General features: G+C 43.1%; 1 protein-coding gene across 7 annotated transcripts in view; it reads right to left on the bottom strand.

The window, feature by feature from the left end:
* Nucleotides 1–417: 417 nt before the first annotated feature.
* The window catches only part of SHLD1 (shieldin complex subunit 1), a 51712-nt gene continuing 28699 nt past the window's right edge, over nucleotides 418–23430 (bottom strand). For all 7 annotated transcript variants that reach the window (XM_069852950.1, XM_069852953.1, XM_069852952.1 and 4 more), the window contains one exon: nucleotides 418–2852. In XM_069852950.1, coding sequence (XP_069709051.1) covers nucleotides 2332–2852 — 521 coding nt within the window. In that variant the 3' untranslated portion in view covers nucleotides 418–2331. The remainder of the gene's footprint in view (nucleotides 2853–23430) is intronic.

Here is a 23430-nt window from a genome sequence, read left to right as displayed (position 1 = left end):
CCAGATGCCATTGGCCTTCTTGGCCACCTGGGCACCCTGCTGGCTCATGTTCAGTCGGCTGTCAACCAACACCCACAGGTCCCTCTCCTCCAGGCAGCTTTCTAGACAGTCTTCTCCTAGTCTGTAGCACTGCTTAGGGTTGTTGTGCCCCAAGTGCAGGACCTGGCATTTGCCCTTGTTGAACCTCATGCTATAGGTCTGAGCCCAGTGGTCCAGCCTGTTCAGATCCCTTTGGAGCCTCCCTACCCTCCAGCAGATCCATACTATCTCCCAGCTTAGTGTCATCTGCAGACTTACTAAGGGTGCAAGATTGTCAGACTTCCTCCCCTAAACATTTAGCTCGTTTTGTTATAATTAGAAATCTGTTCCTGTAAGCACCTAAAATATGAAAATCCATCAGAAAATAACCAGGTTTGTTCTAAATTTTAATGAAAATCTAACAATAATGGTTTGAAGATGACAAAACTCAGATTTTTCCACAAAGTTTCTTTGACTTGCAAGCCCCCCCCAAGCAAGCTGTGAAACAATGCAAAATCTACATTGAAGCAGCAAGCCTCCCAGCCCTGGCAAGGACTACCACCAAATTATCTTCTCCCACCCTAGTGCCTGATGCATCCTTCAAGAATAGGACTTCCGTAAGAATAACAACTGTCAGTAAAGCAGAGCTTTAATGATTGACCAGCTGTCCAGAGAGGGATCAGAAGCTCTGCTTGCTCCTGGGTGAACATTTCAAAGGTCTTCCACATGCTGAGCAGAGGGGCCTAAATTGCAGCCTCACGCAACCCTTCCCACCAACGTTTTGACAGAGGGAGCCCAGTCCCGCATCCCTCATGCAACTGTTTTCCTTGGGATTCCCTCCCAGTTTCCACAAGCACAAAGGTCAGGAGAATTAGGCCTGCCAAATTCATAGTGATGTATCAGACCCAGAGCATTTTCAGTTCCTCCAGTGGCAGTGACCAAAACCAGCTGCTGGGAATTAGACCTTCAGGTCATCTGTTCATGTCATAGGGCAAACCATAGACACCACAACTCAACCTGGTCAGCCAGTGCATCGGGCCAATTCTCCCTGCAGCCAGTGGTGACCTTGCCAACTAAAACCAGAGCAAAGAAAGTTCTGGATGTTGAGAGCAGCAGAGCTTGTTAGAAGAGGCTTTGCTCTAGCCAACCAATGCCAGGTGATCTCTACTGCAAAGCAACCATCTCTGTAGTTCAGACATCTCACACAATATTTTCCCTCATCCATCAACACACCAGGAAAGTAACTACAAGGTCTTGTGCAGCACCAGCAAAGATAAAAGAGTGAGCACAAGCAATGAGCATCCACTTCCTCTCTGTAAAAGCTCTGTGCTCAGACTCCATGGTAGCAGAAATCAGCAGGGGCTAATGCATAGGGAAAGAGCTGGAGAAAGCTGGAGAAAACAGCATTGTCCCTACAGAATCAACATAGCAAACAGCCTTGGGCACGCCAGCGTGTGAGCTCTGCATTTCCCAGATACTCTGCATTTTACAGCAGGCAGCTTACCAGGGCAGCTAGCACCAACTCTGCAGCTTCCCTACGGACACCTCTACAGAGCCCTTACTCATTAATCTATTTCATGTTGCTCTTAACCCACCTCATACAGATAGAAAAAAACCCCAACAAAACAGTCTGCTCAGCTGGTGCATTTGAAGTGTTAGAAACACCAGTGAGGTGATAAAGGATTTCTCTCTTTTTTTCTTATCCCCCCTTTTACAAAAATAACCTGCTCAGTACCTGTATTTCCTCTCTCTCACGCACGCACACTTGTGCATGAAAAAGCTCATCTGCATTGCAATCATAATCTGAGGGATCATACATCTGTGGGCAAACACACAGAGCTATCATGCAACCTCATGGAGGCACAGAGGTTACAGTATCAAGTCAGGTACAGAACAGAATCTCAAGTTCCCTCCCTAGGTCTGGGCATACCTTGCCAAGCTGGTTCAATCAGTCTTTACAGTCAACAGCCCTTGGATATCCATGCCTGTGCTGGGGCTGAATTTGGGCTTAGCCACTGTCCAACTCGTGTAAGGATGTAGGTCAACTTAAAAGCCTGGTTTGCAGAAATCATGTGTTTGCTGTCCCAGCAATTGACACTGAATCACTCATCCTGATTAGCTGATACATCCCAAGCAGTTACAGGAGGACCACGGGTGCTCCTTATGCAGTGCTGCCCTGCAAAGACCAAGCTGGCAAAATCTGCTCCAGATGAACTCACTCATGGATTACAGGGTATTGAAGGTGGCGCTAAGCAGAACAGTGCCTTTCCAAGAAAGCTGAGCTCCAATGACAGAAACAAACCAGCATGCTTCTCACTTCTCCTGTGGCATATCAAAGCTATGTTCTGTCTGTGTTTGTTTCAAGAGGAATTGCAGGATGTCATCCGAGAGTCCGGGTATTCTATTTCTGGCTTTCAAGACATCTTCTCCCTCAGCTGGCTTTGAAAAACAAGCAGTAGTGGGGTGGTTTGGGAATATCTTACACCCGTCTCTGTTTAAGACCACCTGGGCCATTTGCAGGCAACGCGACACGTATTTTGTTCCATCCTGGTTTGCTAGCTCTGAAATCTTCTGTGACAGACATCGTGATGCAGCCTCGTAGGTGGGATCCATTCTGTCTGGTTGTTTTTCACAATACATTTTGTAGAAGCCATCAAGAGAATTCCTGACCCTGGTATCTTCCACACTATCATGTTCATACGTCCATGAGAAAGCAGCACCATTAGGTTCAGCGGATGCAGACAGCCCTCCTTTTGGATAACATCTCACGTTTGCTTTCTCAGAGCCTCCAGCAGAAAAGCTCACAGGAACTGCAGAGTGTAGATTATTCTCTCCTGCAAGCACAAGATCAATGAAACTCATTAGTTACCAGGTCATCCCTGTGGCAAAATCTCTTTTTGTTCCCCCTCACTGCAGTCTGGCAAACAGGCTCTGTGCAGGAGTGAGCTAAGTACCGATTTAGACTTGCCCGGACTGCCACAGGGGCTCGTTGCATAAATTCATACACGATGGGCTGTATTTCAGGATCTCATAGGTGTCCCAGCCTCACCCTACTGGAGTGATTGAACCTACTTGGTAGTATGCACTTCCTAGCTCCTCTCAGTCATACTGCCAAAGAGGTGGAAACCGGGATCTGCTGGCTGGAGACAATGCCCAATCCACAGGAAAGTCTAGATTGCAGCTGAAGCAGTTTTGCTTCTGGTTCCTTTTTCTCCCTTTGTCCCCAGGTCTAATTCTTCGTTTTTCATTGTTTCAGTTTTACTCCTACAGTACAACGTGCACTCTGCCCTCCAGCTTTCAGCCAGGTCTAGAGACACCAGAACCGTTATGGTGACTGCATGGAGTTCAGGAATAGGGACTGCAAATGGGAACCGTGTGCTTCCCCATGAAGTCCCACTATTGTGGCCCAGCTGCTCTAAACACTACTCCCACATCCTGCAGGGATTTTTATGGATAACTTGTATGTAAAGTCCAAGGACTTATTCTTACCTAGCTTTTCTCCTCCTCCCCTGCTGACCCACGTGTCTGGATAACAGTCAGAGCTATGGTTCTCTTTTTCTCAATACAATCAAGGGGGAAGTTAAGGGGATACTTTGTGCTTGCACCTAATTAATACAGCATCAGCACAGAGACTCTTGGCAATGACGTGACCAGGACGGTCAGCAAGCCACACACAGCTTCTGGCATGAAGAACCTCCATAAAAAGACCTTGAATTGGGCTCTGGTACCCAGGGAGTGCCTCTAACTGCAATCTCATCTCTGAGTCTGCAGCACCAGCCTGTTTGCCAAGCACCTGAGTCACCGACAAGAAAACCTTCCAGGGCTCAGCCAGAGGTTGCACAGCCGTCATCTGCAAGTTACATAAGCAGGACGCATAGAGTCAGAAAATAGCTTGGTCTTTTCCAGTTCTGTAAAATATGAATCAGAATGCCGTCCTTCATTTCGGTAAGAGATCAGGTTCAAAGGAAATCTCAGCGTGGTGGCAGAAGGCTGCTCTTTCCCTCCCAGTACACAGAGAGCTATCAGCCCCTTCCTGAGTGGTCAGAGACTCATTAAAATGAAATTAAGATGTCTGTGCAGCCATACTGTAGATTGCCTCTTTCCTCCTCCCCCTACTTTCTATCTTTGATCTTTCTTTTCAGTTTCACTCCATCTCCAATTCTGCAATTTTAAATAGAGCTTTTTCTCCTCTTGCAATGTGTCATTTCCAATGCAGTACAAACTAAAGCTTAGTAGCCTTCTCTTAACATTGCCATCAGAGAAGCAAATCTGAGCTAATCAAAGAGAAGAGGTCCACTTTGCCTGGATAATCCCTCAGCCTTGGTTAAGTCAGGACTGAAGCCTCATGCCTCTCTGATAATCCAACCCAGCTGCGCTCAGACTCCCGTGGCAATTACACAGCCCTGTGCCAGGCTCTCCTCTTGCTACTTCTTAAGCACAGCTCAGACATTTTTGTGAAAGAGCAGCAGCTGCCTCCAGCTACAAATCTCAGTCCTATAAGACCCAGGACAACCAAAATTCTGTTTGTTTCATGGTGTCAGGGGAGACCTTTGCAATGCTGTTCTGCCCTTCTCCTGTGATTAGAAGCCAGCACGACCTATAAAGGAAGACATCCTCTGTTGAAGCTCCATCCATACAACCTACCAAAGAAATGGCTGGTTAGTATTTTAGGGCTGTACTTTGGGATTTAATTAGTCAGAAAGTACTCAATTATATTATTAGGAGAATAGTTCTCTTTCATTTACGTATGGAAATCCAGGTATCCAGGTATCTCTCTCTTTCAACATTAGGCCTTATCCTCTTACTGGATTATTTTTCCGGAAAAGCGTTCTTAAAGGAAGACATGGAAAGTTAGATGCAGAATTCCCAGACACAGTCTAGATCCTATGAAGCTGCACAGTTCCTGAGCTTTCCTAACCACACCCCGGTACTTTCTTATACTATGTACCAAGACTGATTTTTGCGAACATGCTCAACCCTTTTCCTCCCTAAAGGAGATCAGCTCAGGCAGAGGTCCTTCCTCAACACCCCCTAAAGAGCCGATACGGCTGTTCTAATGCACAAATCTGATGATTTATAAACTACAGGGGAACAAGACCAGTAGCTGAATGCCTGCAGGGTCTAGAAAGAGCTTCTCAGCTGGGGCTCACCTACAGCACACAAGCATGACATGTCAACCAGCAAACGCGCTGCTAAAGGGAAAGGCAGCACTAAACTAATCAATCCCTTTCCCTCTCTGTGCACGTGCCCTCACCCCCACTCAAGAAAGCTGGGGGCATTGCGTCAAAGCTGAGACCTCTCTGGCCAAGAAAAATGCAGTTTTGTAAACCCTTTATCCTTCCCAAGGCAAACTTAACAACACAGCTGCTGGGCTAACCCAGCACCTACAGGAGTCAATGCAAAGATAAGCAGGTATGAAAACTCACGCTCTATTTACTCAAAATTTCATCACCAGAGAATCTGGTCCAAATTATTTTTAGCCATTTTCACTCATTTATACTACCAAGTGTATGCTAAAAGGGAAGAATAAAAAAAACAACAACAAAGAACCAAAAATAAAGCCCCAAAAAACTGGAACTGGTCATTACTCATGTCTTGATTTCATCCTCACATGATGGATAATCATCAGTAAGAAAGTAGATTATTTCATCTGTGCCCCCACTCCACACTAATTGAAGTTCAGCATTTGCAGCTTATTAGTAAAAGACCCAGGGGCTGATAAAAGGATATTCTTTGTGTTTATAAACCTGCTGATGAAAATTTAAAGTCTCCATCTGGCACAAGCACATAACCCTACCGCCTGAAGCACACAACGAAATCCTGCTTTGGACCTGGGCCACATTCAGTGATGCAACAACTGTGCAATATTATTTTTTGCACTTCTACAAAAGCAGCTCATGTAGTGGTTTGAGTCTCCGTATAATTCCGTTCAAGCACAAACAGTCAGAATGTTAAATAGAACACCCCTCAAACAGCAGAGCTCCTACACTGATGGCTTTCTGGGGAAAGAAATCCTCCCCAAATCATGTGCTTCACTAGAGCTGGTGTTGCTGTGATCTCTGTCTCTGTCCCTTGCAGGGGCTTAGCTGAAGGCCAGCAGCTACTAACTCTCCATTTACAACATTTGTAGATGCATTTGTCCAAGCCTCCGGACCTCTCTCATACTGCCTGACTGCCAGCCAGGAACCCTGTCTGTAGGACACGTGGTTCCCTTCCTGCCCAGTCCACAAAGGCCACTCGTGTTATAAGGTTCTGGGAGATTTATATCGCAGATCTGAGTATGGAAGAGCTAAACTACAGTGTTTTGTCATCAAAAGTTCTGTGAAAAGGAAAATTACATCACTTGGTTTTGGGCATGAATCATTTGCTCTGGGGCTTAGGAATGACTCATCCCTGGTACAGATGGAGTTACAGTCAAACCCACAAAAATGCCAGACCCATGCCACCCCAGAGCTGCTGTGGTGCTTCCAGGTGTCACCCACTACTGGAGCAGCCATGTCCAACAAGGCCAGCAATCCCCATCTCTAAATAGTTCATGTCCTTGACACCTTCCAGCGCTTTGACTGATCCCATACTGTGCATAACTTGGAGCAAGGGCTGAATTTCTCTGGGTGGCTCTATTGGGCCACCCTAGACAAGGACCAAGAAAACTATGAGACTGAGAAAAGCTAATAATATTTTTGAAGAGAATTAAATTAAATCTGGGGACTTTATGTTCACAGTAGTGACTGAAGTTCAAGCAAATGTTGGATAGATGATGCTACAGCACATCCCTACATTGTAAAGTCAATGATTGGACTGTTATCCAAAGCATCTCAGAGTGACAGATTATTTAGGTACTCAGCTCTGAGATGGTGTACTGAGAAAATGCATGTCTGCTTCCTCCTACAGCCATCCTGCTGGCTGTGAAGTCCTGAAGAGACCATTGGGATCAGCTTGTCTGAACAAACATCCCTTAACAAAGATTACCAGAGAACTGAGCAATACAGCCATGGAAAGGAAAAACAAAGGAAACAAGAGAGCTAGATGAGAGAAAAACTCTTTCCTTGGGTGACACTATACCAAAAGTCATCAATGCTTTTACCCCTCTCCCTGAATACAGCTTTTTAAAATTTAATTTAATTTTATTTAATTTTATTTTATTTTATTTTATTTTATTTTATTTTATTTTATTTTATTTTATTTTATTTTATTTTATTTTATTTTATTTTATTTTATTTTATTTTATTTTATTTTATTTTATTTTTTAGAGTAGCTGAAGAGCAGAAGCAGGAGACATGTTCTAGCTGGGGAGGCAAACACGAGCTATGGAGTTGCATCTCAGAGCTTAACATACTGTTGTGCCAGAGGCAACACCATGATTTTATGCCAAACTCAAGTCCTGCAAGAGACCACAAATACTGCCTCTCGGCACGCTGCAGTTAATTGGTGCTCCCAAACTTTTCCTCAGAAAGGAACACAGAAAGTTCTCCTCTGTTGGCCACAAAACCAGCCACTTCTTGAGCTGGACACCCCACCCGCCCTCGACACCGACACCTGCACCTCAGCATGCCCTCTCTTTCTACCCATAATAGTCTTTTCCCCACTGTGACTTGTTAAACAAGTCAACACATTCTGGACACTCATGGGCAATGATGAGTCATACAAGAAGGACAAAAGCTACCAGTTGTTTTGGTTGACAGTATTCATTTTAAAAGGGCCATTCAGTTCTCATAGATGATACTGTTTCTCTTTTCCCATCAACCTGCCAGGATGCTCCTAGGGTGAAAGCAATCATCCACAAACAAGAAAGGGTGCCTAATTTTGTGGTTCCCATTAAGTGACATGACAAGTGAACAGAGATTCCATGCCTGAGGGTTGCAACAGCCCTCTCACTACTCCTAGAACATCCCTTCTTGCCTCTCCATCAGACATGTTTGTATGGCACAGGAGAGCTCAAGCAGAGGCAATACTACTTGGGCTTTATCAGAGCTCCCAACTGACAGCCAATCTGTGCCAGGCCACAGCATTTAAGGAATGCATCTACATAGGGAGTGAGAACACGTCCCCTATCACAGCAGAACTCCCTACATGCCCATGCACCTTCTAATCATGCATCGAGCATCTAAGACAGCTAATGTAGAGAAAATGATATTTATTTTCTTTCCACCTGACTGATTTCCAGTGGGAGCGTGAATATCATCATGGTAATGCAACTCCATTCTGCTCTGGGAAGAAAGAAGAAATTTAAGGAGAATTGAGCAGGAGCTTATTACACCCCAGTCTCACACAGCACCTTAGCTTGCCAATAATCACATACCAGAGTGCTCAGGCACTGCAAACCTAGTCATTATGGGACCAAATCCTTTTGCCCTTACCGGCATTAATAAAATTCCCATTGATCACAACAGTTAAAAACCCATGTGTGAACTGCTGATTACATCCCTTTACATGAACTGGAATATATTTGCATTGTATGATTTCCATTACTAACAATTTAAATTGGAATAGCACCAAAAAACCAAGCATCAACAGAACAAGTATCATCCTGCTACATGCTGTACAAACACCTATCACACTGAGTAAATGTCAGATCCTAAAGCCTTTCTTGTACAGTACTGAAGAATTATGGTAGAGTCTACAATTTCTCTGCACACATCTCTGCTTAGCAGAAAACAGCTGTTTTCTTCTTGCACTGATGTTCGGAAAACCTTCCAGGAATTAAAGTAAAGCCAAAGTGGAGTTGTCAATGACCTTATTATTCAAGAAGACTGCTGTAACTGGAGAAAATTTGATCCTTGTGGGTATTTAAATTGTGAACGGAAAGTGAAAATAACAATATAATAAGTCTTGCTACTTTACTGTCTCCTTGACAATACACAAACCAGCCTTCTCGTGCCATAATAGGCAGTAGACTATAGCTCACATAGTATCTGTGAGAATCTGCTTTACACATGACAACTAGCTATGTTCTTCACCCACCAGCCCACGGGAGAGGCACATGTCGCCGTGTGTGATTGCTGAGAAGCCTGCTGGGAGCTGTGCTGCTCTGTCAGGAGACCTGGAGGATATGAGTGTGGGAGGGTGAGCAAAAGTCAGCAAGAAGAGAAGGAATAGCCTGGAGGAATTAGGGGTATGGAGTAGAAAAGGGAGGCAGTGAGAGAGGAATAGCACTGGGTATGGCCCAGTACTGAATACTGCTTCCTTCTTCTACCTGCTGCACATTTGCAGTGTAAAAAGTTGTGGGGGCTTTAATTTGTGTACAATAAGATGTAAGCAGTTTCTCAAGGGAAGGATAAACCCTTCCCTTTCTGTCTAACTTGCTTAGGAATTTGAAACTCCAGAAAAATAAAAAGCATGGCAAACGGTAAAGTGCTTTTGAAACACAATAAGCAGGCATAGCACATCCCCCTAGACACTCTTCCAAATGTCACACTCAATATTAAGCTCTGTCCTGCTCTGAAAGCTCACAGCTGATGCTTGCTGTGCTGTACTTACAGGACAGCTGGAATACTCAGCTAAATGAAATCTTTCAGAGACCGCACTAGCTAAACACACTTGATTTAATAGACCACACAGCAAGTCAACCACAATATGAACTCCTACAAATTAACACCCTTCATTTGCTGAAAGCTGAGAGATAGGTCCCACTGTCATCTCACTTACGGGTTCCTAAGCAACCAAGCCCCACGGTTGAGGGCAACAGGTATGGGCAGAAGCAGCAGCAGCATCATAAATACCATCACTTATGGCTGTGCCCCAAGGGCCAGGCCTCTGAGCCATGGGTGCTGGATGCAACTGCATGTGAACAGCTGCTGAAAGCGCAACAGCACACAGGGACAGCTCATTGCAAAGATCCTGGGTATATGAAGATACGGGCAGCAACATAGCTGGGGTGCCTGAGATTGTATGCTGACAAGGCAAGTTCCTGCCTTGGAGTTCACCACCATTCTGAAAATGGAAAGAGCAAAGTTAACTCTTCAAACAGGTATATTTAGAGTGGTTTAATTTACATGATTCTGTAGGCAGTATAAAAACTAAAGCATCCTATCTGTCTCAAATTACAATTTTAAAAAAGGTTCTTAAGATCTAAGGTTAAAGACTCTACTATCAAGAGTAACCTTTCTCTGAAACATAAATAGTATGAAAACTTGTTTATGTAGCTGAGAACATTAACTGTCAATTGAAGTTATTATCTGGCAGATGAGGGCATCAAGGGGCTTTATTAGACTGCAACTGTCTGCTGCTTTCCTATTACATACACAGCCTTGGGAACTGACAGCTAGACTCACCTTGCGTATGTTAATATTAAAAGCACCAGTTTCTAAAAAGAAACTCTGACAAGGCTTCTTAAGGTAATTGCTCAGCTTCCAATTAGGCATTAGTAGAACAAAGTGAAGGAGCTGCAAGAACAGCACTGTGTACATACATTCACGCATAGAGACACAGCAGTGCTGGGCTAGACCAGCCTCTCCTTAGCCACAGCAAAATATCCCAGTGGGCTTTCAATCTCTGACAGTCAGGATCCGACAAAGCCAAGCCTCTGCCTTCTCTGTAGGTGAAAGTAAAAAACATCCTCTCAAGTCCTTTACTCACCAGGACCACAGCACCACTTTGCCCATGGGCAGGATTTGCACCCTTTGAGTCAAGTTTGACCCCCTTAACTCCTGTAAGCAGGCAGAAACCTTCTTTCAAAAATATGAATTTTTCCTTCTTTTGATCAGTAACCTGCAGAGTTGCTTTTTTGTACGTGGAAGGCTGCAATTTAGCCCCAGAGTATATTTGTCTTTAGGCTCATTCTAATTCAAAATAAAAGCAAAAGTCTGGCATTTCAAACCACTGAGAAACAATTCTGCTTATCCAATTTTCACTGTGTAAGATTTGTAAAGAATTTTATGAAGGAAAACTGGGGTTTGTGTTTTATGGTGCCTGAAGGAGCTTTCTCCCTTTATTGACAATGCATATTGCTAAAGCAAATGGGAGTCATTTCCCTTTATATTTTTTTCCTGCCTAAAAATTATAAATTCCAGTCTTCCCTATTCTCATTTTCCAGCTGGCTCAGTAGAGTCTGGTCCTCATGAACTGTTAGCTTTCTGGCATTAGAAGGATTTCCCAAAGAACTCTAATTAACTGAGAGGGAAGGAATTTTTATTCAGCCTATGTTTTCAGTTACTAGTTAGATGACTCCAGAACTGGCAAAAGGATTTGCTATGCCCACCTCTTCAGCTAAAGCTGAGAAAGTCCCTGGGGAACCTGAGTCATCCAAGGAGACATCTCGCAGAGACAAAGAGGGACTGATGAAAGACAACATTTTTCATAGTTCTAAGGTAAAAGACCAACAGGGAAAAAACCTTCCTGTTTCTGGCAAGACTCACAAAGGAAAGATACTGTCCTTTTAGACATTCTGCAGATGGTGCCATGCATAACTGATGAAGCTGTGAGCTGAAATTAAAAGAGAACTTGAACATCTATTTGGATGACAATTAGTCGTCATAGACAAGTTTAGCAAGAAAAAATCTGGAAGAGTTATTAAATACCATTCTTCTGAGCTTCAACAAATCCTCTGTGAAAGGCAAGAATAGGGCCAAAATAGGCAGCACACCGTATGCCGTAGACGCCCCTTTGGGAGGATGAAATAAAGAGAGGGAAACTACCACTTATTCTGAAATATTCAGTAATGGCCACTGCAATGCCAGAAAGCAACTCTATATTACTTGTATTACTGAGTAAGGAAACATCACCGTATTTACAGGTATCAAAAAGAAAACAAAACCCAAAGCAATATACCTTCTTGATACATTAAATATCTTGTCCTTCATTCAGTCACACATTTTCAGTACACAAAAGGACCGACAATCCTCAGCTGATGCCTTGGGCACAAATAGGATTAAGGAGACATCTCTCATAGGAGATCAATAGCTCAAGTTTCAACATCAGTTTACAAAAATCCTACCCTCTGCATCTCCCAGAGTGATAGGCATGACAGTTTGCCTGGAAAACAAGAATCTGATGCTATTTATACAGCTAAAATAGGATGGAAAAGCCTGTCATAACAATATTTCTTCAATGAGAAGAATATAAAATTTAGTAAAAGATTTGCCATGTTTACAGATTGTTTGAAGCTGGGAAAGGAGAGGCAGAGGGGAATGCTCAGTGTAGACTGCCTTACCTTGCCATCATAGCACCTGAAAGTCCAATTCATTACAATGTCAGTACCCACAAATACACATACAGTTTATGTTGCAGAGACTCACATGCGTTTCAGCTCTGCTTCCAACCAGCTATGCACAGCTGTAGATGCAAGTGACATGAGAATCATAGGCAGAAAGGCAGTTTCTAGACCGAGGAAATACTGCAAAGCAAGGGTTTTTTAAAGAATCCTTCTTGAATTGCAGGTCAAATTATACTGCTTGTGAACATCTTTGATTGCTGGAGAGTTATGACCTAAAATACTACCATTAACCATCTTCATGAGAGGCCCTGCTCTTGGAGGCTTGAATCCTGGAATGGATGCCAGGGTACCACAGGGCATCTACTGTAAAACAGCTGCTGTGGGGAAGAGAAAAAGCTCTAAAACTGTGGAGGTTGAAAACTGAGTTAAATAAGGCAGACGAAGGTGAGGGTTGATTTAAATATAAGTTCTTTAATCCCTCCAACCTGCACACCTATATGTCTCTCAGTTAAATGCATGTGTGTGAGTCTCTTCAACTTTCTACCATCATATTATTTAGGGTCAGATCTCAAATCAGTGGACTGATTTCCAGAAGCGCTGAATATATGGATGCTCTCAACAAGTTTAAAAGAAGCCACAGAGATCTGAACTTTTTTCAAAAGAATACGGGGCCATCTAAGCTTTAACATTACTAATTCTTTAGCAGCAGATCACCACACATTGTACAACAGAAAAACAAGAGAGTTACTTTTTGGTTCTCAGGTTTAAGGTCCTGATCTTTCATTTTTGTTTAAGGTCAAAAGCATTAATGAGACTACTAAAAGAAATGCTTACAGATGGGATTGATTTTGTCTAGATGTGATAGAAATAGCTGAACATGTGCACTCTGTCCTTCTTCAGATCAAAGAAAGCTCTTTACCTCCAGTCAAGACTGATCTTTCACTAAGACCAACAGAGGAACACTTGCAGAGGTGGTTCCCTGAATTTCCTGGCAATAAGATGATTTTAAAATGATACTTGTTGTCTGTGTCATGCTCCTGAAAATATGCTGCATGTCAGACAAGCACAGAAAGGCTTGCACTTCTTTTAGAAGTAGGAGTAGTAAAAAACCCCAAAGAAATAATCTTGAAAAGCACAGGTGAATAGCAGGCACAAAGGCAAAGAGAGCTACCGATACTGGTGAAGATTTAAATGTAGAGTGAGGCATTTTCCCAGCCTCCCTGCAGGCTTGAGGTGTCTCTGCACATGGAACTGGCTGGGCAGAGCGCAGAGAGCCTTGCACAGAAAGATGAGTCTCCGTCCTCTCCCCAGCCCCACCATGTGGGATGTGGAAACACAGCTTGGCTCTGTTTTTCTGGATTGCCAGAGGAAGCCTGTGCGTCAATCAGATATTGATCAAAAAATGATAAAACCGACTCAAAAATAAGAGAGAAAGCAAGATACCAATCTCCACCTATCAGCTTTCCACAGGCTAATAAATGAAACATCCTCATATTCAAGACAGCAGAGAGTCAGATATATCAGTCATCAAGGAAATTTTCAAGACACCAAAAATGCAAAGAGAATATAATGAAAAGCAAGCAAGATATAAAAGTTTAATAACTGGGAGATGTTTGCTCACCCCTAGGATGTGGCATTTTGGTTTGCCATTTTAAAAGTACACCGAATAAACATTCGAGCTATCTAGCTTTGCTGCACTATTATTTGAAATCAAGTAATGAGTAGAAACATTATTGAACTGGAGTGATAGGCACATTTGTAGACCATTCACAAACACTGGAAGCCTAAGAATGACAAGGACTTTTTCTTAATTATCTACATGCTAGTTAGGGAATCACTGAAAATCTCCTTCATCAGAACGAGCTTGATAGAAAATGAGGTTTTGAACAGAAGTGTTCTGTCATTTAATTAGTTGGCTTTCTGCAGGAATTGCTGCGTTGCTAATACATCTGGAAACTGAAATGGTTATCACATAAGAATTGCACTGGGAGTGCCCTTAACGGGCGCTCACTTGCCAAACTTTTCTCAAGTGGTGTCACGGCTGCAGGACTCCATATCATAGAATCACCACGAGGTTGGAAAAGACCCACTGGATCATCGAGTCCAACCATACCTATCAATCACTAAACCATGCCCCTCAGTGCCTCGGCCATTCGTCCCTTAAACACCTGCAGGGAAGATGACTCAACCACCTCCCTGGGCAGCCTCTGCCAGTGCCCAATGACCCTTTCCATGAAAATTTTTTTCCTAATATCCAGCCTAACCCTCCCCTGGCGGAGCTTGAGGCCATTCCCTCTTGTCCTGTCCCCTGTCATTTGGGAGAAGAGGCCAGCTCCCTCCTCTCCACAACCTCCTTTCAGGTAGTTGTAGAGAGCAATGAGGTCTCCCCTCAGCCTCCTCTTCTCCAGGCTAAACAACCCCAGCTCTCTCAGCCGTTCCTCATAAGGCCTGTTCTCCAGCCTCCTCACCAGCTTCGTTGATCACATGCCTCTGAATGGACTGAAACAACCTGAGGGCAGAGCAGAAAGGAGAAAGTCCTTAAAAAGGAGTATGACTTTAAAAGCTAAAAAGGAGAAAAATCACTGAGCAAGCAACTAGAGCAGTCGCCATCCCTATTTCCCCACTTTGTCCTCTCAGCCAGTCACAAGAAAGGCTTGGCAATACAGGTATTTCCCTGCTATAATTCAGCTTTGCCCTCCAAGGCCAAACAGTACAAAGTTTTGGTCTTTCCAGAGTTGTTTGCATCCTTTTAGCTGGCTGCATGGTCTATTAGTCCTGCTTTTTAAGAATATTTCTTGGTCATGAGCAGATGCACTCAAATCTCTCAGTTTTGCCCCAAAACCAAACATGTCACCTGTGTTACTAGTGAACATAACTCTGGGTAAACTAGGAAGGTCAGTGAGAGCCTAAATTCCTGTTTAAAAAACCAAACAAAATAGAACTCCATGTTGCCATCTCACATCAAGTTTCACATCTCACTCACAAGTCTGCACTGGGATGTCTCTGCTGAGGGGCTGCACAGACAGCAGGCAGGAGGCGGCTGCTGTATGGGAACCATTTGCTTGGACAGTTTTTCAGTAACACCTTCAACTACTGACGAACTGTGGTTAGTGATAGTTACTGCAACCACCTAATGTTTGTTCACCACACTTTAATGACATGTATGTTTTTAAGCCACACAAGAGATATTAACATTTTGCATTACCATACGTAGCTCGAAAGCAACTTGTGATGTTCAGAAGGATAGAAAAATTAATTAATTCCTGCAAAATAAGGCAAATAAAAGGACAGATAAGCCAGAGCAAGTTAGGGCAATTCAAATGTTTCCATATTAAAGGAAACATTTTTCACCCATTGTAGGCCACGAGATTGCCTGTCTGAAAATCCCTGTTTCATTCAGAAATAATCTCAGAAGTAGCAAGGTAGGGAACAAAATATAAGACTCCTTTTAAAAATAGAAGAGTTAAGGATTGCTGCAGGGAAATAAGAACACTGTAATGTGTGTTTTGCATAATCCATCTGATATTTGCTTGTGTAAATATTTGCACCATTTACAAACAGTAAAGAAGAACTCCAACTATTTTTCAAGGTGATGTGACAGCATTTGCATGACTTTCAGCAGAGCGGTGAGATGAATTCTGGTCACATTTGGTTTGAATTTGCTCTCTGAATACGAGCTAGAGAGACTACATAAACAGACACCCAGATACTAGGAAACACCAGCAAGTTCAGAATTTGTAGCTTATTAATCAGACTCAAAATTGCCTGGCTCTTTCTCAAATGTGAAGCACCCAGTGTTATTTGGGCATTTAGCAGTCCTCATTGCTCTTCAGTCATCTGAATGAGAACACAGGCCTCCCCACATCTGCTCCCCTCTCCAAAACAATATCAGAAGGGAAAAAAAAAAGACAAGAAATAAAAACTACTAAAATAAGCATAAGTAAAGCTGAACAAACAGGCAATCAACAGATAAAAGAGAGTGGGTTTGAGTCCAGACAACCAAGACCTGCAGCACAGGTGCTACATGCATGAAAATTATTTTCCTAAAAGTGACATACAAACTAAAACCAACCCAGTTCTCTGGCATACAACCAGCTTTCACCAGGAATCCCCAGACAGATGGGTTTAGAGGTATCCTTGGACTAGTGATGAGGATTCTTTAAGAAACAAAAAATCCCTTCAATACAGTGGCCTTGCTCAAAGTTGGAGTTGTTTTGGTTCTGATCTCAACCAGTGCAGATACCTCAGCATCTTGCTTTTGGATACACCTTTTAAAGAGCAGGGTGAAGGGCAGCAAACCTGTGAATAGGAAAGGCTTCCTGGCCCATGTGAAACAATAATCTCAAAAAAGAACATGTTTTGGAATGAGTCTACACAGAGATGCATATAAATTAAACCCTGTCAGGGTGCTATTTAGTTACTTTTAGTACTCTGGAACCCAGTTAACCAGGCAAGCTAAAAAAGCCGCTACAAAGTGGAAAGTCTCACTGAAACATGGGGAAAAACAGTTACAGAAGTCTGGAAACTCGGTGTACTTAGCAAAATAGCTTCAAATCCATGGGCCTTGCAAATCATTCAGGGAGTATCTGGGAGCAGGTGTATCTTCCAGACCCAGGTGCGTACCACTGGACCACTTCTCAGTGTTGGAGAAAGGAAGGTTAGCAACACCTAAAAATTTGGCATGACAGGGCTGTGCAAATTTTGCTGGACCATTTCAGATTTTGCTACTTGTGGTCAAATTATAATGTGGCTAAAAATTAACACAGAAAAGTGAAGATACTTTTGATCAAACCATGAAATTCATTTCAAGGATGGAAATAGCTGCCAACTTAAGCTATCAAATCTCATTGCCAGACAGACGATCAAACAGTGGAAGTTCTCACATATTTTAGAGTAACATTCCCTCTTCTTTTAAAAATGTCAATGAATTAGTGAGAGGTCACCACTGATTAGTACCCCCGGCAAACATCAATACAAACATAATTAATAATAGTAATCATATTAATACAGCTGTTCACTTACTCAGAGGAAAAGCCAAATGTTTAATATAATGGAGGTCTTAATAGTGGACATTTTTATCCAATGATAAATTGGATATGAATTATATGTGTCTGATATAAACCAAATCCTTAACAGTGAAGGTAGATTCCATTTTTAAAATAAAATGGTAAGACTACCACAATTCAATTTCTTTGATCTACGCTGGACATATTCATGACATCTGTGTTCTAGTTCAAGCTAAAGTCTCTTGAGATTGCTGGGTGTGGTGGGATCTGACAGTTCAGATAATTAAGCTGATCATACATTCTGGCAATTTTCTTTAACTCCAAGCATTAATGATCAACTTAAGATTTTTTTTAAAGGGCCTAAAGAAAACATAATTCAAACAGATTGGATTCTGTGATTGTAGTAAATACATCTGTTTTATTTATAAATAAAACAGGGATTCAGAAATAAAGACTACACTGAACATTTTCAGCTTGAGTTTTGGGATTGGTATTCAAAGGCTAATTAATAGGGGGGTTTTAGATCAAATATGGACAAAATGAGGATGTACGTAGCTAATTTTTATTCTACTATCTTGACGATCTGCTTTCTTAATCTCTTTAATTTTCCCCAAAGCCTCAGCAAGCTCGCAAGGGAATACACCTCTGCAGAATGTATAGACATGTGTGCCTCCTAAAGGTGGCACATACCAGAAAATGCTCATATCCAATAATGACTTGGACTTAAACATTATTGAACTTATGTGCTCATTATTACTAGCCTTACAAATGAGGTGGGTAGGTGTGATTCCCATGAATTAAATTTAATCAGGAACAACTGTTAGAAAATAAATAGACATTAAGGGGATCCTTAGCTCTGAAGTTTTAAAACTCTACAATCGTAGCACTGGAGTCCTTAATTTCCTCCACTCTACAAACAAATCCACTTGCCACTTTCACGTTCTTCCACATCCTCTTGGTCACATTCACAGCTGAAGGTTGATCGTGACTCTTAAGACAATAGGAAATATATCTGGCACTACCTTTAGCTGGAAAAATGTTTAATGCTTTAAGGGCATAAAGAAGGCCAGTGCCCTTGAGTGAGTAATTGAATCAAGATAAAATACAGCTCACTGAGAATTAAAATAAAACAAATATCTATCCATCTGCACAGAGGCCCAGTTGTGCCCTTGCTGTCTCCTCCGCTTAAGCAACCGTCACTCATTCTTTATAATAAGAATACAAGAGGACAGTCTGCTGCAGCCCAGACTTGAAAGAATTCAGAGATTAAGGTATTCAAACAGAGGTGGAAACAAAAGGTGTGTTTTAGTGACAGCAGCACCCTTAATGCCAACGTGTAAGCACAAGCAGAGCAAAAAGAGCTAACAAAGTGAACACATCCTGAAGAAGGCATGCAAGGTTAATCATGGGGTGTGATCCTGTTCTTTTTAAACACAACTGCACCATCAATGTCATGTACTAGAGTTTAAATTATCTTGGGTTTTTTTCTTTTTTAACCTCCAGCACAACAATGAAGTCTTAACCATCCTCCTGCCACGCCACAAGGAAAAGGAGGCACAGGGAAATTTACTTTAAATCTCCTCCCGGTCAACAAAAAACTGGCACTACAGGAAGTACAGAGTCAATCTGAAAACAGCAAAGGAGTGGTCTGTCCTGGAGGAACAGGGACGCCCAAAGTAGGAAGAAATACATAAGAAGTTTGAAACCTTGCAGAGAGGCTTGGCAGAAACGATGGCATCAGGGCGTGCTTCATCCTTTCAAAGCCTCACTCTTTGTGGCAATGTTCACACTGTGTGGTCAACTGCATGATGAACATTCCTGTGGTTAAAGCAGCACGAATGCACATGAGGTGCAACGCTCACCTGTTCCAGGCTCCAGGGAAGCCTTTGTAGCAGAAAGCAGGTTGACCACAGCACACTCCATGCTGGTAGATGTGATCCAGGGGAGGAAGCGGGCTCTGCTGCCCTGGACCACGAGGGGAACAGCACTGTCTCCCCAGGTCTGCCACTGTCCACTCGACACAAGCCATTTCAGCGTGAAGGGGTGGGGTGTACAAAAAGCCTTAAGCTTTCAAAATGCAATTTATGTGAAAGGAGACAACACAATTTCGAACTCTTTAGCAAAAAACAGCCCAAGGAAAAAAGGTGATTGAAAAGAAATGACACCCTGACTGCAGGTAAATTACATTATAGACAGCTCGTGGTCCAACAGGAACATTTTGGACTATGTTGCACATCAAAATAAATCTAATTACCCTTAAAAATCAGAGAATCTCTAAGTTTACCTAAAAAACAGGACATGAGCTTTTAATTGTTGTCACTGCAGACACAACCAAAAGACACTGATTAACTTACTAGGCTCAAGAGAGGTAATTATTTTGCAGCAGATGCATCTGTAGGAGCAATTCTGTGACAGCTCTAGATTTAATCTGCCTTTGTATTATGAAAACTATCTGCACAAATTATTTTTTCCCTTACATTTTAGGGTTTGAGATTAACTCTGTTCAGACTGAATGCAAAACTCAATTACAGCCCAGTATCAGGATCTCCTGATGCTAGAGACACATGCTGCAGACTAAGACTAATGAAAGCTCCCTAGCTGAAAACAGAGTTTAATTTCCTTTAAAAAAAACCAACACACTCCCTGGTTTTGTAAAAGTATTAAAAAGATGACAGGAAACAGATGAACAGATTACTGAGCACATATGAAATGGAGATTTTTGCCTGGAAACAAGCTCAGACGTACTTTAATAAAATACTTTCTTACACCTAATATGCTGTTTCATTCTGCAATATTACTCAAAGAGCAGAGCACCTAAGTAGCAATATTCTGTTATACTCCACAGATTTCAAAAAGTGCTTAGCAAGAGACGCCAACATCATATCAACTTTCCCAATGCTGTTTCCCAGATCGCCCCAGACTGCAGCACTGACATACTATTCTCTGCCTGCTTAGGGGTGGCAGGGGAGGAGAAAAGTGTAATAGGGAGTGTGGATCAGTGCAGACATTCATGGCTCTACCCTAGCCCATCCTAACTTGGATCTTGAGTGTTTCCCCAGCAGCCACAAGATTTCACGGCACTCCCTCAGTAGCCACCTTGGCAGCATGACTGGGCTGGGGGCTTCTTCTGAGAACAGAAAAGCAGACTGCGCTGAAGAGCTGGCAGTCAAAGAGATGGGGAGACACAGAGGCCAGCGCAAAGGAAGGCCACAGGTTAAGTCATCAGACAGGTCTGCAAACTCCAGCCTCCGAAACTGCCCCAGGCTCCCTCCCCTGGATCACTGGGCTCACAAGCTACTTAACTGAAATGGCTGGCTGGAACCCACCACACCAGCTCATTCTTCCACTCATATGTCTTCTAGCAGAGCCCTTACTTGGATTTGCTGCCTCTGACCTGGACAGTGCTAAGACTTTTCTGTTCCCAGTGTACTCCATGCTGCATTTCACACAGGGCAACCAGCTCACCAGTTTTACGATGGACTATCAGACCCACTCAGGGTTATTTGACTGGGCAGAGCCAAAAGCAACTCAAAGTCCCCCAGGTGCAGGGAGCACTCCAGCTCCAAAACAAGGGACTGGGCATAAGGTCAGCACAAGAGCCAACTATGAAGAAAAAAGATTTGGCAAGCAGAATTACAACTGGAGTCTCCAGAAAAGCAAAAGAATCCTTCTTTGGACACCTTTCCCACAGATACTTTTAGCCAAAACCTATTTGCCTTCAGTGTTATTTGAAAGGTAAGGTCCAAGGTCTGAGACAGTGCACATCGGTTTCAGCAGTTTTGACAAAAAAGAAGTATCAGTTATGTGTGACCACCCTTCCCAAATGCATTAATGCCTGCTTCTGAGAAACTTAGTCATCCCCCAGGCAAGGCTTGAACTCTTCTCCAAGCACCTGTACCCATGCCCCTCCACCAGCACTTGTCTGCCATGCATTTGCTGCCTGGAGCTCCATACAGATAGGAAAAATGCTGTAGGTTTTATTTATTCAAATTAATCCACTGAATGAACTATTTCATCCATGTCAAGTCTTCTCCAACGGGCATTGAGCAGTATGATTTCAAGAGGCATCCACAGAGTAAGACACCATGCGAAATGAAGCGATCAGTGCTCACTTTCATGCTCTCCTTTGGATGCACACGCTCTGCAGGGTGTCACATGTTGTAGTCATCCAGCTCCAAGAGTGCTTGAGTGCTCTTTGTATCAAAGTATAGCTAAAATATGACAGATAATTTACTGCATCTCCTTTCTTATAGATTCTTCTTGCCTTCAAGCAGGACTTAAAGTGCACCAAAGCACATTTGAGAGAGTGATATTTTTCAAATACCACACTGAGCTTTAGGGAATATTTGCATGAACATTAATGAAACCAGAGATGATCCCAAAAAGACTTTTGTGGGGGGGAAGATGGCTTTGGGCAAAGTGTTACAGGAAAAGACAAAGCAAGAGTTAAATCAGTACAGTCACACAGGTGATCTAAGAGACACAGAACTGAGAACATTAGCCTCTTCTCCAGGTTACTAACAGCAGCAAGAAGAGGCCTGGACAACTATATTAAAATTTTAGTGAGTTATCACCAACCAGACATAGTTCTAGATACCATTTAGGTTCCATACACAATTTAGCTCCTACCTCATTCTGCAATAACATAGAGTAATGGTAATAACCTATCTGGCAAGACAAAGCAGCATCCAGGCCAGTGGTCATGGTCCAACTGTGAGAGGAGGCAACAGCAACGAAAGGGCACTACTTGTAACGCTATCTTCTTTCCCATTCCGGTTCCTCTTACTGTCACAGCCTTACTATCAAAGCAACCTGCCACAGGCAAGGGCAACAGGTCCTTCCAGGTGCATTATTCCATAACAACTGGACTCCAAGTAAAGAGTTCTAGGCAGATGAGCATCTGGACTATTGAGTTGATAGTTAATATATCCCCAATAACACGCACTGTATAGCGTCTACAGTGTCTGTTCTCAGAGCATGACTCCTCCTTGTGCAGGTAGGAAAGGTGCAGAGAAGGAAAGCCTGGGAGGTACAGTATGTGACAGTAAGCTGTCCAAGCAGAGCAGCGTGGAGCCCGCAGCATCCACCCAAATCTTTAAGTCCTTGTCTGGTCCCTGCACCCCTAAAGAAGACGGCCTCTGTTTCTGCTTCATTACTTTCTCCCTTCTTTCATCACAGGTGGAAATGTAATATCAGAGCTAAGGCAAAGGGATGTTCAGATATGTATCCAAACTGCCCAGCTAAGATTCAAGTAACAGGCCATTTCTGTGGCCTGTTCATTCATTAGTCACTAGCACAAGAGCAACTAGGGATACTATGGTGTCCAGAAGAAAAGTGAAAGCCATAGGAATACACTGATTACTCAGAGAGAAGAAGACACAACTGTTTTCAAATTGGCAGTAAATAGTGTTTTGCAAAAAGGAAAACCTCAGACAGATTATCAGATACAACAGCTTCCAAAACGTCAGTGAAACCTGCTTACTTTCTCATGCAATAATCAAGAGAGGGAACCAGGTTCCTGCAACAAGCCAATAACTTGCTGGCCGAGAAAAGCTTTGAAAGTCTGTTTGAGAGGTGAGGAGAAAGGGAGAGCTGTCTATTGCTTGGCAGGGCCTCAAAAAGCTTGAAGATTCAGGGTAAATCCTTTCACTGAGGCTGCTGAACCAAACCAAGCTTCCCATCTTCTCCCAGATTTGGCCACCTCACTGTTTTGGCATCACTCTAGTATTCATAGAATCATAGAATAACCAGGTTGGAAGAGACCCACCGGATCATCGAGTCCAACCATTCCTATCAAACACTAAACCATGCCCCTTAGCACCTCGTCCACCTGTACCTTAAACACCTCCAGGGAAGGTGACGCAACCACCTCCCTGGGCAGCCTGTGCCAGTGCCCAATGACCCTTTCTGTGAAAATTTTTTTCCTAATGTCAAGCCTAAACCTCCCCTGGCGGAGCTTGAGGCCATTCCCTCTTGTCCTGTCCCCTGTCACTTGGGAGAAGAGGCCAGCTCCCTCCTCTCTACAACCTCCTTTCAGGTAGTTGTAGAGAGCAATGAGGTCTCCACTCAGCCTCCTCTTCTCCAGGATAAACAGGCCCCAGCTCTCTCAGTTACTCCTCGTAAGACTTGTTCTCCAGCTCCCTCACCAGCTTTGTTGCTCTTCTCTGGACTCGTTCCAGAGCCTCAACATCCTTCTTGTGGTGAGGGGCCCAGAACGGAACACAGGATTCGAGGAGCGGTCTCACCAGTGCGGAG

The sequence above is a fragment of the Phaenicophaeus curvirostris genome, chromosome 2, assembly GCF_032191515.1.
Source record: "Phaenicophaeus curvirostris isolate KB17595 chromosome 2, BPBGC_Pcur_1.0, whole genome shotgun sequence".
Classification (NCBI taxonomy): domain Eukaryota; kingdom Metazoa; phylum Chordata; class Aves; order Cuculiformes; family Cuculidae; genus Phaenicophaeus; species Phaenicophaeus curvirostris.
The sequence above is the reverse complement of the archived record's forward strand: the minus strand, read 5'-3'. Positions and strand labels throughout refer to the sequence as shown.